The following is a 22,465-nucleotide window of genomic DNA, read 5'->3' on the forward strand; positions in this document are numbered from 1 at the left end:
GGGGGCTGCCCCGGCCCCGCGCCCCGATTGGCGCGCCGCGGCTCCGGCGGCCGCGGGGCCGGGCCGGAGGGGAGGGACTAGAACTTTCCGCGGCCGCGGGCGGACTCTCGTCTCAGGCCGGAGCCGCCAGCGCCTGCGATCAGCGCCCCCAGACCGCGGGAGACCGCCGACATGACCCACTTCAACAAGGGGCCTTCCTACGGGCTCTCCGCCGAGGTCAAGAACAAGGTACGGGCGGCGCGGGCTTTGCCGGGCTTTGTCTGCACCGGGCGGGGAGGGACGGGACGAGGCGCGACGCGTCGCGGGGCTCCGCTGCCTGCAGCTGCCGGCGGGGTCCCGCCCGCCCCGCGCGGTGGAGGCGCGCAAGGATGCGCCCGCCGTCGGCCCGGGACAGCGCTGCCTTTCGCGGCACCGCTCAGAAAACTTGCGGGCACCGACGAGCTGTCAGCGCCGGGCGGACCCATGTGCGGAGCCGCGATTCGCGTCGTGGCCCGGGCTGCACCTGCCTGTGCGGGCAGCCCTGGCACGGGACATCCCGCTCGTGCCTTCTCCGCCCGCCGGGATCGGGCGGGGCGCGGCGCTGGGGCCCGCAGCCGTCCCAGAGCCGGCGGCGCGGCGCGGCGGGCAGGCGAGCCCCGGCGGGCACAGGCCGGCCGCACCGAGAGCACGGCGGCCGCCGCCGCCCGGGGGCTCCGCTGGAAAGCGGCAGAAAAGGCAGCGCTGACAGCGGCCGGGCCCCGCGGCCGGAGCGGCGGGCGCCGGTTGTGCGCGGCTTTGCTGAGGCTTTTCTCTTAGGAACAAAAGGTGTCTCACGTTGTCCTGCTAGACTGGCTGCTACCTTGCAGGGAACAATTGCCTAATAAGAAGGAAAACCTTTGCAATAAAAATTACACCGCTAAGCATGCGGGGATAAGTTGCTGCTCAGTGTCTTTATTCACAGGTTTGAAATCTAAACGTGGTCTTTAATAACCGGTTGTTTCACATGCATGTCTGGTTTCAGGCTTCAGCAGATCCCCAGATCCTGTTTGACTTGTAGCTGAGTAGAAAGGAGAGCAGGGAGAAAAGTAGTTACTTTAAACATTGTAATTTATGCTTTACAAAACAACATTTTGCTTTTTTTTTTTTTTTTTTTTAATTGGCTTTTTCAGGATGTTTGTAAGTAGCTGTAGAACCTCCCTGCTTGAATGATAGTTACTGTTAAATACCCTTGTTTGAAATTTTCAGTGCTGATCTCCAAGCAGTGTTTTTCTGCAGTAAACGGACAGCTTCATAGCTATGCTGCCTAAGGGCCCAGCTGTGCTGGATAAAAAAATCCCTTGGTTTTGGTTTTTAGTCTTTATTTGCTCATTTGCCATTGTATTAGTGTTCAGAGAGACCTTTTGTTTGCTATGGTATTTGAATAGAGGAATGTGACATGTCCTGATGCTTTTTAAGAATTTAATTGAGGTCAGGATTCAGTCTCTAAGCTTAAAATTTATATCTAGTTTGGGGTGGTTTTCTTTTTTTCTCTTTGTTTTGGGGTTTTGGTGTTTTTTTTGGTTGTTGTTTTGAGGCTCCACCCTTCTCTTGTTTTGCTCCTTACCTTAGTTCACACTAATATGGTGTCTAGTCTGTTAGGGATCTCTTTTCCTCATTCCTGCAGAGAAAGCATGGAGTTTGTGTGCTGTTCCCAGCTGTAAGGAAACTTGTCTGCATGAGAAATGTGTAGGTAGTCAAACTAGTGTAATCCCTTTGAAGCCGATTCCCTGTTTACTTGAGATCACAGAAGATAATTGATCCAAAACAAATATTCAGTGGGGAGCTCTTTAAACTGATTGAAATGATGGTTTCTTCTGCAGGCAAGAAATAATTTTGTTCTTGAGCAATGGGGGAGTTTCTGCAGTACGTGAGGCTGACATAGCATGAGATGATGATGCAATTAGATAAAGCTGCAAACTCGATTTTATGTTTGTCTCTGATTTATGCTCCATTGTCTTGCTGCAGAAGGTGTGGAGCAAACAGGAATATTGGGCAGCAGGAGGAGAGGTTCCAGTCCATTCAGCTGCTTCCTAGTGGCTCCACCCTTCCCATGGAAGTGTTGTTTGTATTAGGCAGGCATTTATCTTCCCCCTCCTCTCATGTTTGATTACAGTGCCAGTTTCATCTCCATAAGAAAGTGAGGGTGTGCAGGAGTATGGTTTGTGTGGGGAGTTAAATTTTGCATAGCATTTGGCTGCTGCGTGTCCCTGACTTTCCCTCTGAGCCGTCCCTGTGGCAGGAAGCTTTCGCTGGGCAGTTCCATTTTCCAAACTTTTCAGAGGCAGCAGAGTAACTGCGGTGTTATCCCAGCCCTGCAGCTGCCACCCTGAAAGGTCAAGCCCTAGCGAAATGGAAGAGGAAGGGAAACAAACTTTATAAAGTGAAGGCTGTTAGACAAATGAGGCCTGTAAACAAAATATCTCTGTTTTGCAAGTGTGCAGGAGGGCAGTAGTGTTTCCTGCTTTCCTTCTTGAGGGCAAATACAGATTAATGAAAAAGAATTGCAGTCTGTGGTGAATAATGCAAACCAGTCCTGGTTATGATTATTGTGCTCCTCTTGAAATTGCTGAGGAGAAAATTCTTGTCATCTGTTTTACCTGCTACAGGCCAAATAAACAGATTTAATTGCTTAGTCCAGAAATTACTATTTTTCAATTAAATATTTTTGTCTGGGAACCAGATTAAAATCATCACCTTTAAGATTTTTTAATTAGTGATTCAATAGTGAGATGAATTTTGGATGTCTGTGGTTGAACTGTTAGGCTCTCTCCTTGCTCTTTCTCACCCCACTGTTAAAAACAGAAATAATATCCTTTCCCATGCTTAAAATACAACTCTTCCTACCATATATTTGCTTTACCATTCTGTGTTTCCTCTAGACTGTTTTCCTTTAACAAACCTTAGGTTTGCTCACTGAATTTTGTGAACCCTAGGTAAGAATGTTTGCTCCTGATAAAGGTGCATTTCTATCAATGTTGTCTGAAATTATGCACTAAAAATTGAGACTGTACTGGATAAAGGCAGTGAAAACTTAGGCTTTAAGAGCAGAGGAGAATATTTTCTGTCATCGTAAATGACAGTATAAGATCTCTGCATTCCTATTCTCTTGTATGTAGACATCTGTGTGACTTTTAAAGAAGTAATAGCTTTCATTTACAAGTTTTGAATTAAATTCAGATGTTTAGTTTAAAATAAAATCATCCTGCATGACCATTTGCATTACATAAATCTTCATTTTGTTGCATGGGGAATAAATAAAAAATCTAATATTTTGGTGCTCTTAGAAATATTGTTATAGAAATATATACTGAAAAGGGAATTTCAGAGAAAATGGCAGAAGAATTTATAGGAGCAAGCATTAAACTTTAGTTTGCTTCAGTTAATTAATGGTTTCTGATAGTTGATCATGGCTCTTGAAGTTAACATTTCCTAGCTAAATATCAGTTTCACTGTGGAAAGCACTAAAACTTTTCTCTTTGTGTCCAAATTTTGTATTTTTTTCAAAGAACTGTGAATTTCTTCAAGCTGGATCCAGGCATTGGTAACAGCTCTGCAGTTCAAGTGACCTTCATAACTTTGTATTTAATGGTACAGTTTTGATAATTAAATCCATAGCAAAACTGTTCATGAAACATAAATATGACTGTGGAATAATTCCATAGCTAAATTTACAATCAATCGATGTTTGGCACAATAAATATGCGTCACTAAAAACACATTATTGAAATAAAAAAGGAAACCATCTATTTTGTCAGTTAGTTTTAAGATGCATTTTTTTAGCGTATCAACAAGCAATTTATGAGAATTCTCCAATTTGTTTACAATTTCTCTGCTGGTTACCTGTTTCTGATGCTTGGTTTCACTTTGACAGTATTAAATGTCAGTTAGTTGTGTTCAGCAGCACTTGCTTGGACGTGGCCCTGCTGCCCTGCACTTCCAGATCACGCCAAGTGCCTTTGCTGGGCAGGTGCTCCTGCATTTTGAGAACGTGTTTGCCACCTCGGTTGCTGAAGTGTGAGTGTAGCCTCTTGCTGGGAATTTTGCAAAGGATTCTTTTTTAAAGATAGCCAGTGAATCACTGGCTTTATTAAGCTGTAGTAACCTATTACTTTGTATTCTCCTAGTGTTAGGTCCTGTGTGTGAAGAGTTCTCATGCTCACTGAGAACTGGTATTAATGCTGATAAATTAGATTTTTTTATTGCTGTTAAATGAGAAAGGTAATCCAGCAGTGGAGAATCTTAACTACAGTGTTTCCACTGGTCTTCATCCTTTACTGTCTATCTCTGTGTGTCTACCTTGATGTGTCTAATCCATTTACCACTTCCACTGTTACAATCTCAGGACAAGTCTGTTCTGCTAGCCATGATCAAGTGTGGGTTTCCAGCTCTGTGGCTACTTCAGGAGCAGTATGAACACTGCAGCAGTAAGAAGTAGCCCTATTCAGAGGTACGGACTGATGGTGATGGAACCTTGGTAGCATTGGGTTGACACTTCATAGCAAGGATGCATCTCTTACCACCAGCAGAATCAAGTGATTTGCCACGGAAACACTTCTCTTGCCAGCAGCTTGGATGTTAGCATCCATTCCTGTTCTGGACACCTGCCTGAGCCCACAAACAACGAGACTCACCTTCGGGAGGCCCTGCACAGCCCCACCTGGTAGCTGTGCCCTGTCCCCAGGGACATCTGGCAGTTGTTGCTGTGAACCACTGACCCAGGAGTTAGCTGCCTTTGCCCAGTGGTTTCAGTGCCCAGTAAAGCCTGACACTTCAGTGCCAAGCTGGCACTTGTCTTTGGGACTCTCAGACCTGAGGCGTGGAGCAGCTCCGTGCTGGAGCCCTGGGTGTCACTGCCCTGGCGGGTGTCACTGCCCGCGCTGAGCCCTGGCTGCGGGCTGCCATTTCCAGTTCTGCCTCTCATCTTACACCCTTCTTTCTAGGAGGAAGGTGATGAATGGCACGGCATAGCCAGGACTAGCTGCCGCTGCTGCTGCCTCGTGAACATGGAGGCAGAGGTGGAGCCCCACACTGCTCCTGTGTGTGGGGACAGCACAGACAGAGCTGCCGGTGCTGCAGCAGCATGGGCACCAGTGAATCAACAGTGGGGGTGTTTGCTGAAACTTGTGGTATCTCTAACCTTAGTGAGCACCCTGTGTCTGCACTTTCAAATTTAAAGCATTTTCTGTCCATGTATAAGATGTATTACAATGACCTTGTTTATGGCGGATTAATAAACTTTTAGCAAATCTTACACTGGTGTTAGAGAATCATAAAACTTGCTAAGGTTAATTTTTAAGGATATAAGTATTTTTCATCCTTTGAATGCTCACAAGCTCACAGTGTACCTCCTGTGACTAGAACACTTCTGAAGAAAGCAAATAGAGCTTGACAGTCATGACAATTAAATGGGATTAGCAGCCTCAGAAAATAAAAACTATGATTTGCATTACAGTAATGCTTGCTTGTTTAAAATTTACAAATGAATGTGCTCTTTGTGTGGTTTCAGAGTTAGACTTAGTTTAAAATTTGGAGAAAAATACTTACTATAGTCCTGTTGCTGAGTCAATACCCATAAAAGACAGATGGATGGATGCACGCAGTCTTGTGGGACAGCAGCACATCACTGATTTTTGTCTCACCTTGTCTTTTCTGACAGAACATTAATTTGGATGCTTTTTCTTGCCTGCAAATAGTTTATAATTTGCCTTGGAGAATAAATGATAGAAACTTCTTTGTACTCAGAGCTGTCAGCTTCTGTAGCTGCATAACATGGTATACACTGGGCATCTGACACGTCCTTTTAAGGCAAACTTTGTAGAGATTCCCATCCCCTATGGAACTGTACAGGAAAGGCCTTCAGTAAAAATGGGCTCCAGGCCAGGACACGTAGGGCAATTTGAAACAGATTTTTTCTAAGTGAGATCATGTGAAAATCCTTCTTTTTTTCTTTAAGAGGGACTCTTGCTTAAAAATGGTTTTTGTAAGTATCTGACTCTAAACAACTATTAACTTGTATAGCTGTGTTCAGCAGCAAATACTTTCTTTTGAAGAATACCAAATACATTTGGTTCTGCAGTAATGCCTCATAGTAACTTATGTCATTGCTTTCTATTTAGTAGGGTTGAATGACAGTGATTTTCTCAAAAACAGTTTTGACTTTCTTCAGGTGGGTGGTTCTGTGTTTAGGACTTTTTTTTTTTAAAGCTTCAATAACCCTTCCCTCCTCCCATCCACACTCACCCCTCCTCCTCCTCAAACCAGTGCAGAGTTTAGTAGATATTTAGAGGGGAGACATAATTAAACTTCTGTTGCTTGTACAAAACTCTCTTACCCAAAGTGGACGCTATTCTGGATGTAGAAGTGGCAAAGGCTGGCAGGCGTCGGTGCCCCTGGAGGAGCTGGCAGCAAGGGAAGGCTGCTGCAGCGAGGATGAAGTGCTGCTGTCACAGCCACGGTCTGGTGCCCTGCTTGGACTGTCCCCAACGCCTTGCCCGGTGCCAGCAGCTGGGCCAAGCCTGGGAGCCTGAGCCTAGCCTGGTCACTGATACTCGTTCACTCAGGGAAACCAGACTAAACCATTCCGTGCCTTTGCTGCTTCCCTTCCAAGACTCAGCCCTGTGTTCTGGGGTCAACACAGGATTTTTCTTGAGGACTTTAAAGGCAGGCTTTCATTTCTACAACCTTTTGGTTATTGAGTGATCCTTAAGAGGTACAGTGAAGTGAATCAGTATGTGGCTTGTGCATACACACAGGACCTGAACACCAATTATTTGCCTAAATATTTCTGCACTTTCTTGCTGTTCTGAAATGCTTGCCTGAAGATGGAATCCAATCTGAAAATCCTAGCTGTCTCAATTATCAATGGATTCTAAACAAATCTTCTTGCCCCGTTTGCATGTTTTTGCCATGGCTCTTCCCAAGGATAAAACAGGACATTACTATTGCAAAAACCTTACTTTGCTTTCCTGCTAAGGAAGCTCTGCCATTATATTGGTTTCCTGCTGATACTTCCACTGCTACAGTCTCTTATTTATAGACAGCATTATTTTAGTAGGCCTGGTTTTGCTTGAATAAGAATAATTTAATTAAAAATTATTTTTCTGTTGTCTCTAATCAGTTGATTATCTATTAGAAGCCTTCACAGAAAAAGGTAAGGCATCAAATACACATGCATTTAGGAAGGGATTTGGTTCTAGTTAAATGTTCATGGTGAAAAGCAGCTCCTGCCTTGCTGCTGACATGGACCCCAGCAGAGTATTTCCCTTCTGTGTTGAGCATTTGCAGAACACAAGTCAGAGCTCAGGCCACTACACACCAAGTACATCCAAGAAGGATGGATGTGTTGGAGCAGGACCTGTTCTGCAGCTCCTGTTGAGATTCCCACAGTGTGACCAACCTGAGCTGCCACTGCTTTGGTTCATTCATAACATTGTGGGGGTCAATTAGAAGTTCCATTATAGATCATAATTGCAAGTCAATACTGTGTTAAATCAGTGAAGCATGTGTAGTTCAGGCTCGTATCTGGTGTGCTAAGACTAAATGCTCTTTGCTTAATTTTGCAAGAAGCTGTTGCCTTACCTTGCTGATATTGTTGTATTAATCATGCCCTATTCAAGTAAAAAGTACAAGTAATTTTTGAAGAAAGTAAAGACTAATGCCTTTTTACTATGGTCTGTCTTGATGGCAGCCTTTATCATTAATAAATGATGGTATGAAAATGTCTTTGATATGGAAAGCTACTTCTATTTGGAAGAACCTAGCTGGTTTTAATAAAAAAGTAAACAACAGTTGTGAGATTAAATATCAGCAATAAAGCACTGGTCTTTGAATGGATGGAACAGAATTGGAACAAAATAGAACTAACAAAGTTAAAGTTCAATCAGTGCACCTTAACATTTTGTTCTGCAGAACAATAATCATTGAGACTTAAATCATTGAGGGTTGAGACCTCTCAGTCATTTGCAGCACAGCCTTGCCCACACATTCTTCTGGGTGGGTATTTCAAACCCACTCTCAATTCAGGAGTGCAGCATAATGACACCACAACTTGCCTTGTGGCATCCTGAGTTTTGGATGCAGTGTGTATGTGCATCTCCTATCCACCCCTAGCAGTGCCAGCTGTTCTTTCTGCTTGTGTTGAACTGCTGAAAAATAGTGCTTTAAAAGTTTCTACAGGGTATTGAATCAGAGTGTTACTTTAGAGTTTGACTGTCTTTTCTGCTTTCTCACTTGTACTTTCTTCTTTACTCATAAACTCCAGCATAACAGGCTTATGGCTTGGATTTGTACATTACTAAAACTACATTAAATAAAAGGTTGAGCTACAAGTTCATGTAATCGTAATTTTTTTCACTTTGTCTTACTTTTCTTAGACTTTCTTCTTAAGATGTATGTTATTAGAAAATCAAATAAACATTTTCTAATGTGTTTATGGTCACCCTTTAAAAAAAATATTGCTATAACACTTTTTATGTGGTTAAAGCACAGCTTGTCTGGGTGGCCAAATTCAAAATATTTTTGAATGGTTCCTGCATTATAATTAACCTTGTGCATCACCTACTGAACTTTAATTGGTCAGAGATATACCCAGGAGGGGGTGAGGAAAAGGGCCAGAGCAGCAGATTATCATTGTCTTTCATTCTTTGTGCCAAGTTCATTCTTGCAATATTTTTGCTGGCGGTAAAGCAAAACAAGAGTATGAAGCTGTTGATAGACAAGGTCTTCTAAAGCTTAGGGTGTGAAATCTGCACTAGTTGTGCTTCTGCTAAGAAAACTAGCAATGGGGAGAATTACCTCAACCAGAAAATCATGCTCTGCGTGAATTGAAAGACCTTGATCTACTTTATGAAAGATAAATCTAGGCAGCTCTTAGTAGCTGGAAGCAGCTAAGGAAGTTCTCAAGGAATCATGTCTTGCACCTAAATTACAAAAAATAAAAGCCAGATTGAATGATTATGACAGGGATGGTAAGAATGAGAGTGTTTTCTTTATGAACACCTATCCCAGACAGTGCAGTGAGCCTGTTTAGGTAATGTGAGTTGGAGGGGTTCAGTCGGTGCAGGCAGACAGCAGCCAGGTGCTGTCGGTGGGAAGCACTGAGCCCAGTTAACTGGGAAATGCTGGTACCTCAGCAGCTGCCCTGTCACCTCTGCATTGCCCAGTCACAGCTGTGCCTGGCATCACAGTACCTGAGCTTACTGGGTGGGGGCAGATTGGAGTGATAAGTGGAGAGTCTTGAGGTTTGCCTTTGGAAAAGGTGCTGAGAAAATGCAGCATGGACTGCCTCTTTGCTGGAGAGGCAGAAGGAATGTGCATTTTGAGTAACTTTTATAGCAACACTTGAAGTGACAGACTTCAGCTTTCTTTAGCCAACTTTTCTGGGAGGTGTGTTTGAGTTACCAGTTACCTGCTTGCTGCTGTAGAACACAATTACTCTGGCTTAGATAAATGAAGAGGATTTGCAGAGAAGAAAAAAGGTGTGTAGCGGGAACAAAATAATCAGAATCTGCAATCCTATTTGGGAGGAAAATTTGAAAGACTTGTCAACATAGTTGGGTTCTTGAGGAAGGGCTACCAAGTCACAATAGTTTGCTTATAAAATTACATATTTGGAAGCCATTCTCTTGGGGAGAAAAGTGAATAAATGTGAAAGAATATCTAATTTCCTGGTCTTCTGTAGTAGCAATAGATTAGGAAAGTATTCTGAGAAAGACTGAGTGATCATTGATGTTACTGTTTCTGTTTGCAGGCGCCTTCTAGGCTTTGAGCACTACTGTTCCACCAGAGTTACAGTAACAGTTGTCTCAAGAGATGCTTCCTGGGTTACTACTGGAAAAACAAAATTGTTTTCAGATGCTTTGGAATTTTTTTTCTGTTTGTGCACCAGACTGTTCTGTATAATTTTTTTTCCTTTCCCCCACAAAAGGACATTAACTACGCATCACTGAGGTCTGCCAGGTTACCCGGATTTTCCATGCAGCACTCAGTGTGTTGTCTCGGGAGACATTACTGCTCGTGATGTCAGAGCCTGTCCAGATTTGCTGTGTCATATCAGTCATACTGGGGCTGGGTTTCAAAGCAAGGAGATTTCCCTTCCCATCAGGGACTAACAGGCTTTTGGCCCTTGGGTTGGATCAGCTGTGTCTTAGCTGAGAACAAATTTCATATCCCAGTGGATTTTTGAAACAAAAACCAGCAGTGGTTTAAAATAATAGATAGTGGATACTACTGGAACCATGTTCTCTGAAGGAATATAAATAGTTCAGCAATACACAGACTAAATAAACAGAGAAAAGGCACTCCATACCAAGAAGTATAAAGTGTGGTGGCATGACCAGAAAGTGCTACCTACAGTTGACAGTGGAAGCTGGTGGCTAAGGAGAATTTGAGTTACAAGCCAGAAAATTGTGACTTTGGCAAAACATGATGAGAGCAAAAAGTGCAAGAAAAACTGAGAGCATGTTAGAAGAATGAGGGTGTTGCAGTAGCTGCTGAGTACGAGGGGGAAGCAGCATTCAGTCCAAGGTCAGGCATGTGTCCGAGTTGGTGCACTCTGAGGGAAGAGATGGTAGCACTGGCTTCTTGAATAGCTTGCAAAATTGTCATAAAATCCTACTGGACAGCCAGGGAGTAGAACACTCAGTTCTTCCAGCCAGCTGATCTGGCAACAGGCACCATGCATGACTGCAGGTGTATCTGTACTTGTAAGATGACTTGGAAACTTTGAGGCATGGTTTGTTCTCACTTCACAGAGTTTAAACTGGTGCCTATGGGAAGAGTGCCAGGCATTTTGGATTAATGCTCATCCATCTCTTCTTTAAAGATTGTAGCCTAAATTTAGATTTACGGAGAAAACAGTGAGGTGTTGGCAGTGTGTCAGTTACGCTACACATTTAAAAAAAAAAAAGGTTGAATATTAAGCAAAATGGATACAGCTGTAAAATTTTTGTGCTAAGTAGCATTTTGGGATGTAGTAAGATCTTCCAATGGTAATGTTAATGCAGTGTTCTCTGCCTTTCTGTTCAACAGTCCATAATGACAGAAAAAAGTGCATCTTCAAATACTAGGGCATACTGAGTCGTGGCTTTGAGTTGTTGAAGTACTTTCCTCTTTGGTGTTCATCTGCATTGTCACATTCCTGTTACATTTGGAGTTCTTGGGCACAAATATGCCTCCTATGACATTTGCTTTTGCATGCAATCCAGGTCAACATACATGAAATTAACAGGAAATTTTAATTTGTCCTTATGATGAGTGCTCATTGGGTTGGTACTTCAAATGGCAAGCTTCCCTTGACAATCACCTTGCTACCCTGTCATTTTATCTTCTTACCCACTTTCAGTAAAAACCAAAACTTTGTATTTTTCCAGTCTTGGGGGTTCCCTGTCTCAACTTGCAGAGTGTGCTATTTATTTACGCTATGACTAAATAATCAGTGATCATGTCCTTGTCACTCCGTCACCTCTGGAGCTGAAGATTTGATATGTAATCTGTTTACACCTTGGATTTTTAACCAGAAAGTTCTAGCTTACTTGTATAATGAAAATTTAAAAAATATTTGTCCCTCTAATGGGAAGAATTTACTCTTTTGTGCCTTTTCCTTGGTTATTCACATAGCCACTGAGCTCGTAACACTTTTATTCTCCCAGGTATTTATCTGGGTAAATTTTAGATAGATGGTTCAAAAGTGTGTTCTAGAGCAGCACATGATGAACAGGAATTCTGGATAACAATTAGGGAGTGGCTGTGGTCTGCCTGACTCCTACTTCTGAGCAGTAAGGGCTGTCAAGAGCTTCTTCTGCCTTAATACCAGGAGAGAATTTTGCTTTCATCTTTTTCCATACCATGATAAACCCTTAAAAGGGGGAGGAAAAATATTTCATCACGAACTAGTGCCAAGCAAATGAAAAAGAGGTATCAGCATTGGTATCTTTGGCCTCAGCAGGACAAATCACTGCTGAAGGTAGTGCTTATTTCAATGCAAAGGGTGTTTGCAAAGGCAACACTGAAACCACAAAAATTCAATTTCACTCAAACAGTTCTGAATTAATAAAGATTGAAAAGTTGATACAGGAACAAATTTCTGTTTAAAACTCAAGCTGTACAAGCTTAGGTCTTAAAAGCCAGAGTTTTTAATTTCTTGTTTTTATTTGCTTTCAGTAGTTTATGATCTGGATGTGTAAAAGTAAAATTAGTATTAAAACCCCTGGCTAAACATGGATTAAATTCTGTACAAGATGAATATGCTCCTATACTTACCAAAAATTCAGTAAGCTTTCTCTACTCAGTCTTGTATTTTAATTGAAAAGTTAGTAATATTGTGTCACTTTAAGCAAGAATATGGGCCATACCAAATTCCTCCCTATGAAGAACATGAAAATCCAAACCTTAGGGCTCTATCTATTTTTCTGTCCCCTTTGGTGAAAAAGCATGTATGTAACCTCTTCCTATGCTGTCTTATCTTGGAGTGGAGTCCTGGTTATTTCTCTTGCTGTACATGGCCCTGTACTTTATTTACCTCGGAAAACCAAAATGTACAACCTACTTTGCTGCAGTTTTATATGTGTATACATCTTAAGTTTTGTCAACAAACACAGTTCCAATAATAGAGTTGTTAATGTACTGCGACAAGCACATGCTTTTTTGGTTGAAACTTATGATGAGAGAGCAGTTTTTTTCAAATGCTTACTAGTACTTCAAATTTAGCATGCTGCACATTCAACCTGGGGAGGGCAGGAAGCCTGCAGCTTTAATCAGAAATTTCATCAGAACTAAGAAGTGCAGACTGTTATGACATGATGTTTAACTTCAAAAGTTTTATCTTTTATACCTGCTTTTTAACTTAGTAAGATTTGTGTTTGCTAGTCCCAGTGTAAAAAGTAGTGCAGTGTGTTTAAACTCTTCCTTGAGATCCTGTTACAGTAATTTTCCAGAGTAGCAGCAGTGCAGCCAGCTGAACTCTCAAACTGGAGATTTGGCAAACACGGAGCCCTTAGCGTACAGTGTGTACTGTGTAATTTGGAAAAGATTAGTATAAAAGGACAACTCAAAGTCCATATGATATCAGTTATGGTGTGAAGTACTGGTTAACATCATCACTCAAACTAAACATGCTACAGGCACACAGCGTAACTTCAAGGGACACAGACAGATCATTAAAGCTGGCCAGCAGAACTTTGCTAGCTTCCAGGAATTCATGAGCTTGATAAAAACAGTGATGATTGTTAATGTCCCTGTACTGCACATGGAGGGAGGGACCCTACACTCTGAGATCCCCCAAACAGGAAAGTCCTACCTGAACAGAACTAGGTGTGAGGATCAGGTGTGAAGTTGCCAGAGGAATCAAATTTAACCCAAGCATTCCAGCCTGAAGCACACATTGGCATAAACACATGTATAGCAGTGTGTCATAGGCTGGTAACACCCAGCCTTTTCCTTCCACAACCTTGGATCACCTGTAACTTTGACCACTTGTATAAACACTGGTTTCCTTTCAAAGATATTTCTATTAAACCTGTATCTCTGAACCATCAACAGAAAGAGCAACATCAACAACTTCATATATATTGAAGAGCAACATACAACTTCATGCATATTTCAACATTTGTCAGAAGAAAGAAATGAGCAGTTGGCTTCCTGCTATCTTATATTTAACTTCTGTAAAATCCTATCTCCATTGCTACAAATGAATCATTTCTACAGTGTTCTGAAACTAGGGATTTTTTCATGGCACTGATGGTACTTTGAATGGAGCTGATGAGCTACTGCTTTCATCTTCAGTAGACAATATTTTCTTTTGCTGTAGACTTGTAAGATTTAAGTGTCTTCCATGAAGGTTTAGTATTTATAAAGGATCAAATGTTGGCATATTTTTGATTAGTAGTAATGGAAAAAGACAATTTTTTTGCATTCATATCAAAGCCTCTGGCTTTGCCTCATAGATAGCAATCAAAGGAAAACTGGAACATCCCTGATATCCACATGTGGAAAATATGAAATACTCAGTAAGAGTGTTACATAACTTCTGGTTGTGCTATTGGGAATAGAAGAGCTAAGAATTCAGAGTAAGTGTGATGCCTTATTTCTGGTAGTATCTGACCTGTCACTCTCCCTGTTTAATCGTTTCTTCTCACATGTTTAAAGCCTGATTTGAAAGATTCCACATCTCTAAGTTTCCAGGTAGATTGAATATAATCTGCAGAGAAACTACCACCGATTTTTACTTTTTGTAACTTAGTTTCCCACCAGCTCAAAAATCAGAACAAAAATAATGCTTTTAGTGGCAATAAGAACTCTCCTCATGTTTATAAGTGTTTTTTACTTCCTGTCTCTAGATAACCACTGTAGTGATACCCCAAGGCAATTTAAAACCTCTTGAAAAGCTCAAGATTTGAAACATTATAAAGTACTCCAACATAAAGTAAATATCCTTCAGAAGTGATAAAATTCCACCTGATTACTTCTAAGATCCCTAAGCAATGGGGTCAGTAATTTAATATTCAGTTCAGTTGTAATCTCACATATGGAATGCACTTATTATTAAATGAGGAAAATTTCTGACTTTTTTTTTTTTGCCTGCCAAGAAAGATTAAAATAGCCACACTTGCAGAAGTCTTTAGGGCTCTCACTCTTACTGGCTTCCATATTTACTTTTTTTTAATATTGGGAAAAGATTAATATTTAAACTGTGTCTCTTGGTGGTATGATCACAAATTTAATTTCCTGGAGCATCAGAACAGAAAGTTCTGGCCTTTCTATAAATCCTGTTCCTTCACTTGAATTGGAGTACAGAAATAAATTATACACTGTGTGTCTTGCCTGTACACATAACTTAAGGTTTTGTGGGTGAGGTCACTTTAGCAAGATTTTTATAGGTTCTCTAATGTGTAAGAAGAGTACGATGCTACAGTTCAGTCTTTCGGGGAAGATATTTTGGTATCTTTCTCCCTTGCACATATATTTATTTTCACACAAAATCTAACTGGCTCAGTTCTGTCCAAGAATGCTTTTTTTTTCTAGAGCAAGCTAGTTGGGTTCTGCCAGATGTTACTGGGGAGACAAATTAAGGCCATGATCACGTAAGCTTTGCTTCCATAGGAAATAAAAATATCCATGAAAAATAATTTGTAAGCTAATCACTAGGTTAGAAAGGAGAAAGATGACAGCTGACTTCTTCATACACCATTTTCAAGATGTTACCCATCCCTTGCTGTTATTACCATCACTGGAAATGAATGTGGTTGTGCTGCTGCTGGGCTAAACTTAAGGCCTTGCAAGGGGGGCTATCTGCCACCCCCGAGATGAGACCACAGCCATGCCCTTTGGAGCTGTGACCTTCAGCTAGCTTTTCTAGTCTGCTTCTAATCTTAGCTAACATCCAAGAGGTGTGATTAAAAAATAAAGTAATGATATTTTCCTTGTCGTCTTGTACAGAATGCTGCACAGAATTTTACACCTTAGTCAAGATCTAAATGTAGGAATGGGCTAGTCCATTATCCTGATCTGTAACTAAGGCATCATAGCACTACTATTACAAATAGTCTAAGGAAAGTAAGTATTACTCAGACAAGTTTTTGAAGTAAAGCCAGAGATACAAGAATTTTCCATTCCCCTTAGAAGAAAAATAGGGAACAGAGTACATTGTAAATGTACTGTAAATTGTAGTTTGGTCAGTTTGGAGTCAGGGATTACTAATGCTAGCCAAAATGTAGCAATTGCCTCTATCCAAGTAATTCAGATATGTTGGAATTATAATCTCCTTCAGTATAAATATAGCTGCTAATAGCTGGCCTTTCTTGGCTGAAGTCTTAAAACTATATGTAAAAAGTCTCAGATGTACATTTTGATCTAATGTGAATGGCTGTACACGAGTTTCTTGTTTGTAAGCAACCGGTGTAGCTGAGCTGACTTTCTACACATTGTGTGTACATTGTGTGCTGGCCTGTCAGGTTTCTCACAGTAGCTCCCTCACTTCCCACCCTGCTCACTGACCCATGCAGGACAGCTAATGAAGGTGGAAGTGCTGCCAACCTCTGCACCAGTGCAGGTTATTTATCCCACACAATCTTGTGCTCAGATAACTTACTTTGCAGAAAACATAGTGATGAGTTCAGGAATAAAATTATTTTGCCCAACTTGCCAGTATTGAAAAGGAGTGCAAAGGTGACAGGTTTAGCCTGAAGGAAGTTGGAACTGCTTTTTGGTGCGTTCAAGGGAGGGGAACAAAGGGCAGAGTGAAAGAACATGGATGCTGTTGACAGCTGGTGGTGTTGAAGTTCACTGCTTTGAAGCATTCCTTTCACATGGATTGATTTCTAGTGACTGAAGCATAAACTTACAGAGTAGTGAAGTCTGAACATCTGGAAAATGAATTTTTAAGCCATCTTTCTAACAACTCTAGGCCTCTGCTTGATGCCTTAAACTTCAAAGATTATTGCAGGTTTTCTTCCTTTGCAATTAAAATATGAGATCACAGTTTATTCCAAAAGAGTCTTCCAGGAAGGGCAAGGACAAAAGAAATAGCAGGGATACTAAAGGTTAACGATAAACCAAGACACAGACACAGCCCCCAGAATCCCCAGTGAGATAGCTCTTAATGTTGTAGCAACAAGGGAAAAACTTACTAGGTCATCTCCATTAATCATAAACTAGCTATAAAAGCAAACCCACTATAATCTTCAGATGAATAACTTCAAATCTATTATATAAAATTTCTCATGTAGAAATTTACACGTGAGCAGTAGTACTGATGGCATGGCTATTCAGAATATACTATTTCCCGTCCTTTCTTCCTGCCAAAATATAATTTGAGTCAAATATTTTTTCAAAAATCATTCCTCTGTAGCTGTCAAAAGACTTTCCAGGAGCTCCAGGAATTCTTACTCAAAGAAAAACTGCAACATGCTTAAAAGTGCTTTTTCCAAACAGAAAAAAGTAAAGCCATGAAAATTATAGTTAAAGGGATAAAGTACTTACATCTGTACTCTGATGTATAAAATACAGTTTAAAAATCCACCAATAAAATTACTGGATGACAGCTATAGCATACTCTGAAATGGAATTGGAGGGGGGAAGAGCTGGAGATTTCTCTCCTGAAGTAACTTTATGACTGCTTGTGTTACAGATTGCCCTGAAATATGACCCCCAGATAGAAGAAGATCTGCGTAACTGGATAGAAGAGGTTACAGGGCTGAGTATTGGTGCAAACTTTCAACTGGGATTAAAAGATGGCATAATCTTATGCGAGTAAGCATTTATTAAGTAACCTTATTTTTAGGAGTTTTCTACTTTAAAGGAACTAAGAAGGGACTTTCTGAAGATTCCTCTTGAAAAGATGTCAACAATTACAGTCAAAGATAGCTGACTGTAGGGTGGGAGACAACTTCTTGGAAACTGTTGGAAAAATGAACACTTAAATCTCCTTTATATTTCAGCTAAGATTTCTAAGTGTTTCTGGATTTAGTGGAGTAGCTCATTTCTGTAATAATCAAATGGCACACAAAAATTCTTACAGTCTGTTAGACTTGTGAGACCTGAGAACTGAGCTAGCCCACAGTATGAACCAAGAAATTAACCATTTTGATGAAACTAATGCAACTAATAAAGCATGAGTGAAAGTATTATATAATGCCTGCACAGATGGTATAAGGATGAGATTTATTGTTTAAGCGTTTCCCTCTTTTTCACCTCCCCAGGCTTATAAATAAGCTGCAGCCAGGATCAGTGAAGAAAATTAATCAATCAAAACTAAATTGGCACCAGGTAAAACAAAAAAAAAACAACCTCAGAACTACACCTCTAACCCCTTGAACCCCCAAACAATACTTTTGTTCTGTATTAACAAATTTGCTGTGAAAATGGTACATCTTAAATCTTAGTAGCACCAAGTTTACATATGATATATATCCAAGAGTTGAGGATGCTGCAGACATGAGCAGTGTTTAACAGAATGCAGCTACAGCTGAGGTGGTTCATCAATGGCAGTTGAGTACCTGTATTTAATAGCAGTGCTTTAGCTCTTCAGGGAAGTGTCAGATGGAAGACCAATCTAGAGCCCTATGGCAAGGCCTTTGCCCAGTTAAAAAAAAAAAAAAAAAAAGTTTTGTTTTATTGAGTCACAACTGAGTTTTCCATCCAGGCAGTGCTGTAAGGTACTAGGTCACCAGCCTGCCTGTACCTACAAATCTCTGTGTGAAGTATCCTCCTGAGAAGGTGTCTGGAACAAGCATTGGAAGGGTTGCTGCCTAGAATTACTGCCTTTGCTGTTGCTGGGTCTAACTTAATACTGTTATGTCAGCCTCCTGACTTTCTTGGCATTGAACACTTCTAAATATGGGTGAGGATTTTTGTTTTTAAAGTTTTAATACCTCTTAAGATTTCAGAAGGAAAGAAGAGATTCAGTCCTTAGTCTTTGTGTTCCACATTGCTCTCCAATTTCTACAGCACATAGTGCTAAAAAGTATTAGCATAGTGCTAATAAACCCCAAGGCTTATTTTTCCCAGGAGGTGAGGAAGATGATGCCTTCAATCCATACAAAGATCCCATCCACATAATTATGGTTTTATTTTATTCAGAATTATCAGTTGCTGAAGTCAAATAGCATGGATACTATGTCAGATTTTCTAATTTTGAAGCAGGTTTTAGATTAGGATTTGTCTTGGAAGGGACAGACAGTTCAGACGAGTCTTATCAAAGCCCACTAACAAAGTATATGGTACTCACTGATGGAGGGATGCTAGGCTGGATAACCTCATAGTCTGATTTCTGAAATCAGTATTAAAACCAACAAAAACTTCCCACCAGTCACTCTTAACCATGCCAACTGTTTTGTCCAGTTTGCACAAGGCAAGGAACTTAAGTAAAACAAACAAACAAACAAACCAACCAACACCAGAAGGCTTTAAAATTTCTTAATTTCTGATCTGAAACACTGTAGAAAACTGGCTTTTTTGTTTCTGTTTAGCTGGAGAACATTGGGAATTTTATCAAAGCCATCCAAGTCTACGGTATGAAGCCACATGACATTTTTGAAGCAAATGATCTTTTTGAAAATGGAAATATGACTCAAGTACAGACCACTCTAGTGGCACTGGCAGGTCTGGTAAGTATTTATACCTCTGGAGTTGGCCCAAATCCACACGCTAGTTCAGATGCATCTTTACAACCCAGGTAAATACAGAAAACAGCATCCAGCCTGTCAGGGGAGGACAGACAGTACTGAGGGTCTGAAGTGCAGAGGTTGCACTTCAAAGAGCTGTGTGTCCCCACATGCCCCAGGGAAGGCTTAGAGTTCAGAGTGGGGGTTCCTGACTGCTTCCATGTGCATACACAGAACAGGGCAGGCTCACAGGAGAACATTGATCCCTGCAGAATATCCTTTTGGCTCAGGTAGCTCTGGAGTGCCACCTTCAAATGGTGTGTGTACCTGGTACCTTCTGTCAGCCCTGACACACAGTCTCATGGAGACAGACCTGCTTGTGGGCAGCCCAGGCTTAGAGAGTGGAGACAGAAAATACACTTCAAACACTGAATATTCTATTTTCCCTCTCCCAAAATAGGCAAAAACTAAAGGTTTTCATACTACAATTGATATTGGTGTCAAATATGCAGAGAAACAAGCACGAAGTTTTGATGCAGGAAAACTAAAAGCTGGTCAAAGTGTAATTGGCCTGCAGGTAAGTATGAAATTCAAGTTTGCAGTAATTTGTTACATTTGAGAACACCTTTCTTGCTTTGGTTAAGTGAGACATTGTTTATGCAAAACCAGGTGCAGAAGAACAATATATTCTTATCGTGGAAGGAGGAATGAGGTTTAAATTCTTGTAAGCAGTTGACTGGCTTTATAAGCTCAAGTCACTGCCTGGAAGGTTGGTTTGTTTGTTTTAAATCTGCTGTAAGAGTGATAAGGAGGAAAGGAACAGCTAATATTAGCAGCATCATCTCTGTCCTTTAAGGTGGTTTTAAAGTAGGAGTCTTCGGATAGTTAAAGTTCTTTGTATGGTAGAAACTTGTTTTTTCTCTCCTCTTTCCTTAGTAATCATAAAAGCCAAAGTACAATCTTAAAATTCCTGTGGTAGAGAAATTGTGTCAGTATAAATGAATCATTACTGTCCACAGTAAAAGATACTTTTTACATTTTGAGGCATACATCCATTCCAATTGCAATGCAGTTGGGCCTTAGGACGACAGTTGCCTTTATTTTTCTCTTTGAAACTTTTGAAAGGAGAAGGGGTAATATATTACAGGTAGTGGTCAAACTACATGAGGAAAACAAGCACTGAAATTACTTTTTTTTGTCAGCCGTCACAGCTACCAACCATATTTTTTCCTTAGACTATGCTTAACGTACAAATAAAAATAATTTCTTCTGTCCACTTCTTCCCTCCTCCAATAAAGATGGGCACCAACAAGTGTGCCAGTCAGGCAGGCATGACTGCTTATGGAACTAGAAGACACCTCTATGATCCAAAAATGCAAACTGATAAGCCATTTGACCAGACGACGATTAGCCTACAGATGGGCACTAACAAAGGAGCCAGTCAGGTAAGCAGGACTGTGTGTGACGTGCAGGATGGACACAGCTCTCAGCCCAGTGGGACAGGACTGCCTGGAGTGCTGCCCAGCAGCAGTCTGACAGGCAGCAGTGAGTGGGTACAGTTCAGCTGTGTTCTTATGCAGTAATTGAGGAACTTGAATCTCTTATCTTTACCAGTGTGTTCTATACCGAGTGTCTTAAGGCATAAAAATGTCCCGGTGCTTCTAGAATTTCCTGCTGGCAGTGTTATACCAGGAGAAAACAATAACTTCATTATAAGTATTAACTAGAGAGAGGCAAAAGAGAAATTGCTTACTGGCACTATCTTAGTCAGAATGTTTAGTGTGTTCTTTCCAAAGAACATAAACTGGACCTTTCTGCAAAAGCTTTCTTCTGTGACTCACCTGCTAGTGAGCAGATGGTACTGTGTTGTGTTTTGTTATATTTTCATTCCTACTTTTCAGCACTTTCACTAAGGCATACTAATTGCAATCATAAATCTAGTAATCACAGCTCTTGACCTTCTTACTGAACCTCTACAATCCTGTTTTATTAGGCTGGTATGCTGGCACCAGGTACCAGGAGAGACATCTACGATCAGAAGCACATATTACAGCCTGTGGATAACTCAACTATTTCGTTACAAATGGGTACCAACAAAGTAGCTTCACAGAAGGGAATGAGTGTGTATGGGCTTGGACGGCAAGTGTATGACCCCAAGTACTGTGCTGCACCCACTGAACCTGTCATTCATAACGGCAGCCAAGGAACAGGAACTAACGGGTCGGAAATCAGCGATAGCGATTATCAGGCAGAGTACCCAGATGACTACCACGGAGAGTACCAAGATGACTATCAAAGAGATTACCATGGGCAGTACAGTGACCAGGGCATTGATTACTAGCTTTGCATCAAAAGTTCAGTATTAGTCGATTATTTTATTCAGTAAGAACGAAACTAGCCTTGTGGAATTGTTACCTGTCTTTCCTACACACTACGCTTAATGTACCTAAAGAAATACTGCCTTACATACATTCCTTTCTCCTTTCTCTGCCCTTTCCCTGTCTAGTTGCCTTTAGTGCTGTAACAGCTTTAGTCTACAGCATAAACAATAACTGCATATGAAGTAAAAGGAATACTGTGAAAGGGGGAGTGCTCTCATACAGCCAGGTTGTTTCGTAAGGAGCTATGCATTCTCACAATCTCTACTTAAGTAGGTTTTTACATACCAAGTTAAGCCTTCATTTTACATATTTACAGCTTTTCTCCAGAGGAGATAAAAGAATCTCATGCTTAAAGTTACATGTGGTCTTTGCCAATTAAATTTAAGATATCTCATTAGTGATTTAATATCATTGCTATGTTTTTAAGGTATTGTTTGCTAATGTTAAGTCCTGCATTAGACATAAGTGTGCATTTGTGATTGTGTATTCATTCCATTATCAACACTGACCAAACTTAGAAATAGTTGTCTTACTAAAAAGGGAGCTTGTACAAAGTCTTGAGCCAACAGAAGTTCCATGATTGATGGTGCATTTACCTTTTATTGTGCCATAATATATCCATGTAGAAATGCTTTTTTCTTCCTTGAACTGTATTTATTGCCACACTTCTGAAACTGATCCCATTGTATTTTTATAAATAAATATTTTTTTCTTAAAGGTACGTAGATGATCTTGTCTCATTTGTTACGCTACCCGTCTTAAAGATCAGGTGTCATAAGAATTATTTCCAGATAAGCATCACCTTTCCCTATTTTAAGGGTAACGTAGAACTCCATTCTGTTGCAACTTGGGTTCATTTTTTTCCACGGGATTTAATCTAACTATCTTGTAAAAATCTCTCAGGAATGAGTGTCACTGACTTAATAGGAGAGGAATGTAGGTCCTTCACAGCTGGGTTCACTTCCCCTC

The 22,465-nt window shown here is 40.8% G+C and overlaps 1 protein-coding gene across 2 annotated transcripts; it reads left to right on the forward strand.

Moving 5' to 3' along the window:
* The first annotated feature begins 6 nt into the window (after positions 1–6).
* CNN3 (calponin 3) lies at positions 7–22,217 on the forward strand. Of its 2 annotated transcripts, none has more exons than XM_041483033.1 (7): positions 7–228; positions 17,141–17,262; positions 17,712–17,778; positions 18,981–19,118; positions 19,576–19,692; positions 20,414–20,560; positions 21,109–22,217. In XM_041483033.1, exons 1-7 carry the CDS (start codon positions 172–174, stop codon positions 21,454–21,456), a joined length of 996 nt encoding a protein of 331 aa, XP_041338967.1. In that variant the 5' UTR covers positions 7–171; the 3' UTR covers positions 21,457–22,217. The 2 variants fall into 2 exon arrangements, with proteins under 2 accessions (XP_041338967.1, XP_041338968.1); XM_041483034.1 differs by lacking the exon at positions 7–228 and adding an exon at positions 354–464.
* The last annotated feature ends 248 nt before the right edge of the window (positions 22,218–22,465 follow it).

This window comes from Pyrgilauda ruficollis, unplaced genomic scaffold (assembly GCF_017590135.1).
Source record: "Pyrgilauda ruficollis isolate IOZ18807 unplaced genomic scaffold, ASM1759013v1 scaffold6, whole genome shotgun sequence".
Taxonomy (NCBI): Eukaryota; Metazoa; Chordata; class Aves; order Passeriformes; family Passeridae; genus Pyrgilauda; species Pyrgilauda ruficollis.

Bases quoted from the DNA above. Each gene is read 5' to 3' on its own strand.
- CNN3 (XM_041483034.1), top strand. From the start codon at position 369: ATGCGCCCGCCGTCGGCCCGGGACAGCGCTGCCTTTCGCGGCACCGCT. The intron at 465-17,140 runs GTGCGGAGCCGC...CTTGTGTTACAG, and splicing joins TCAGCGCCGGGCGGACCCAT to ATTGCCCTGAAATATGACCC. The intron at 19,119-19,575 runs GTAAGTATTTAT...CTCCCAAAATAG, and splicing joins TAGTGGCACTGGCAGGTCTG to GCAAAAACTAAAGGTTTTCA.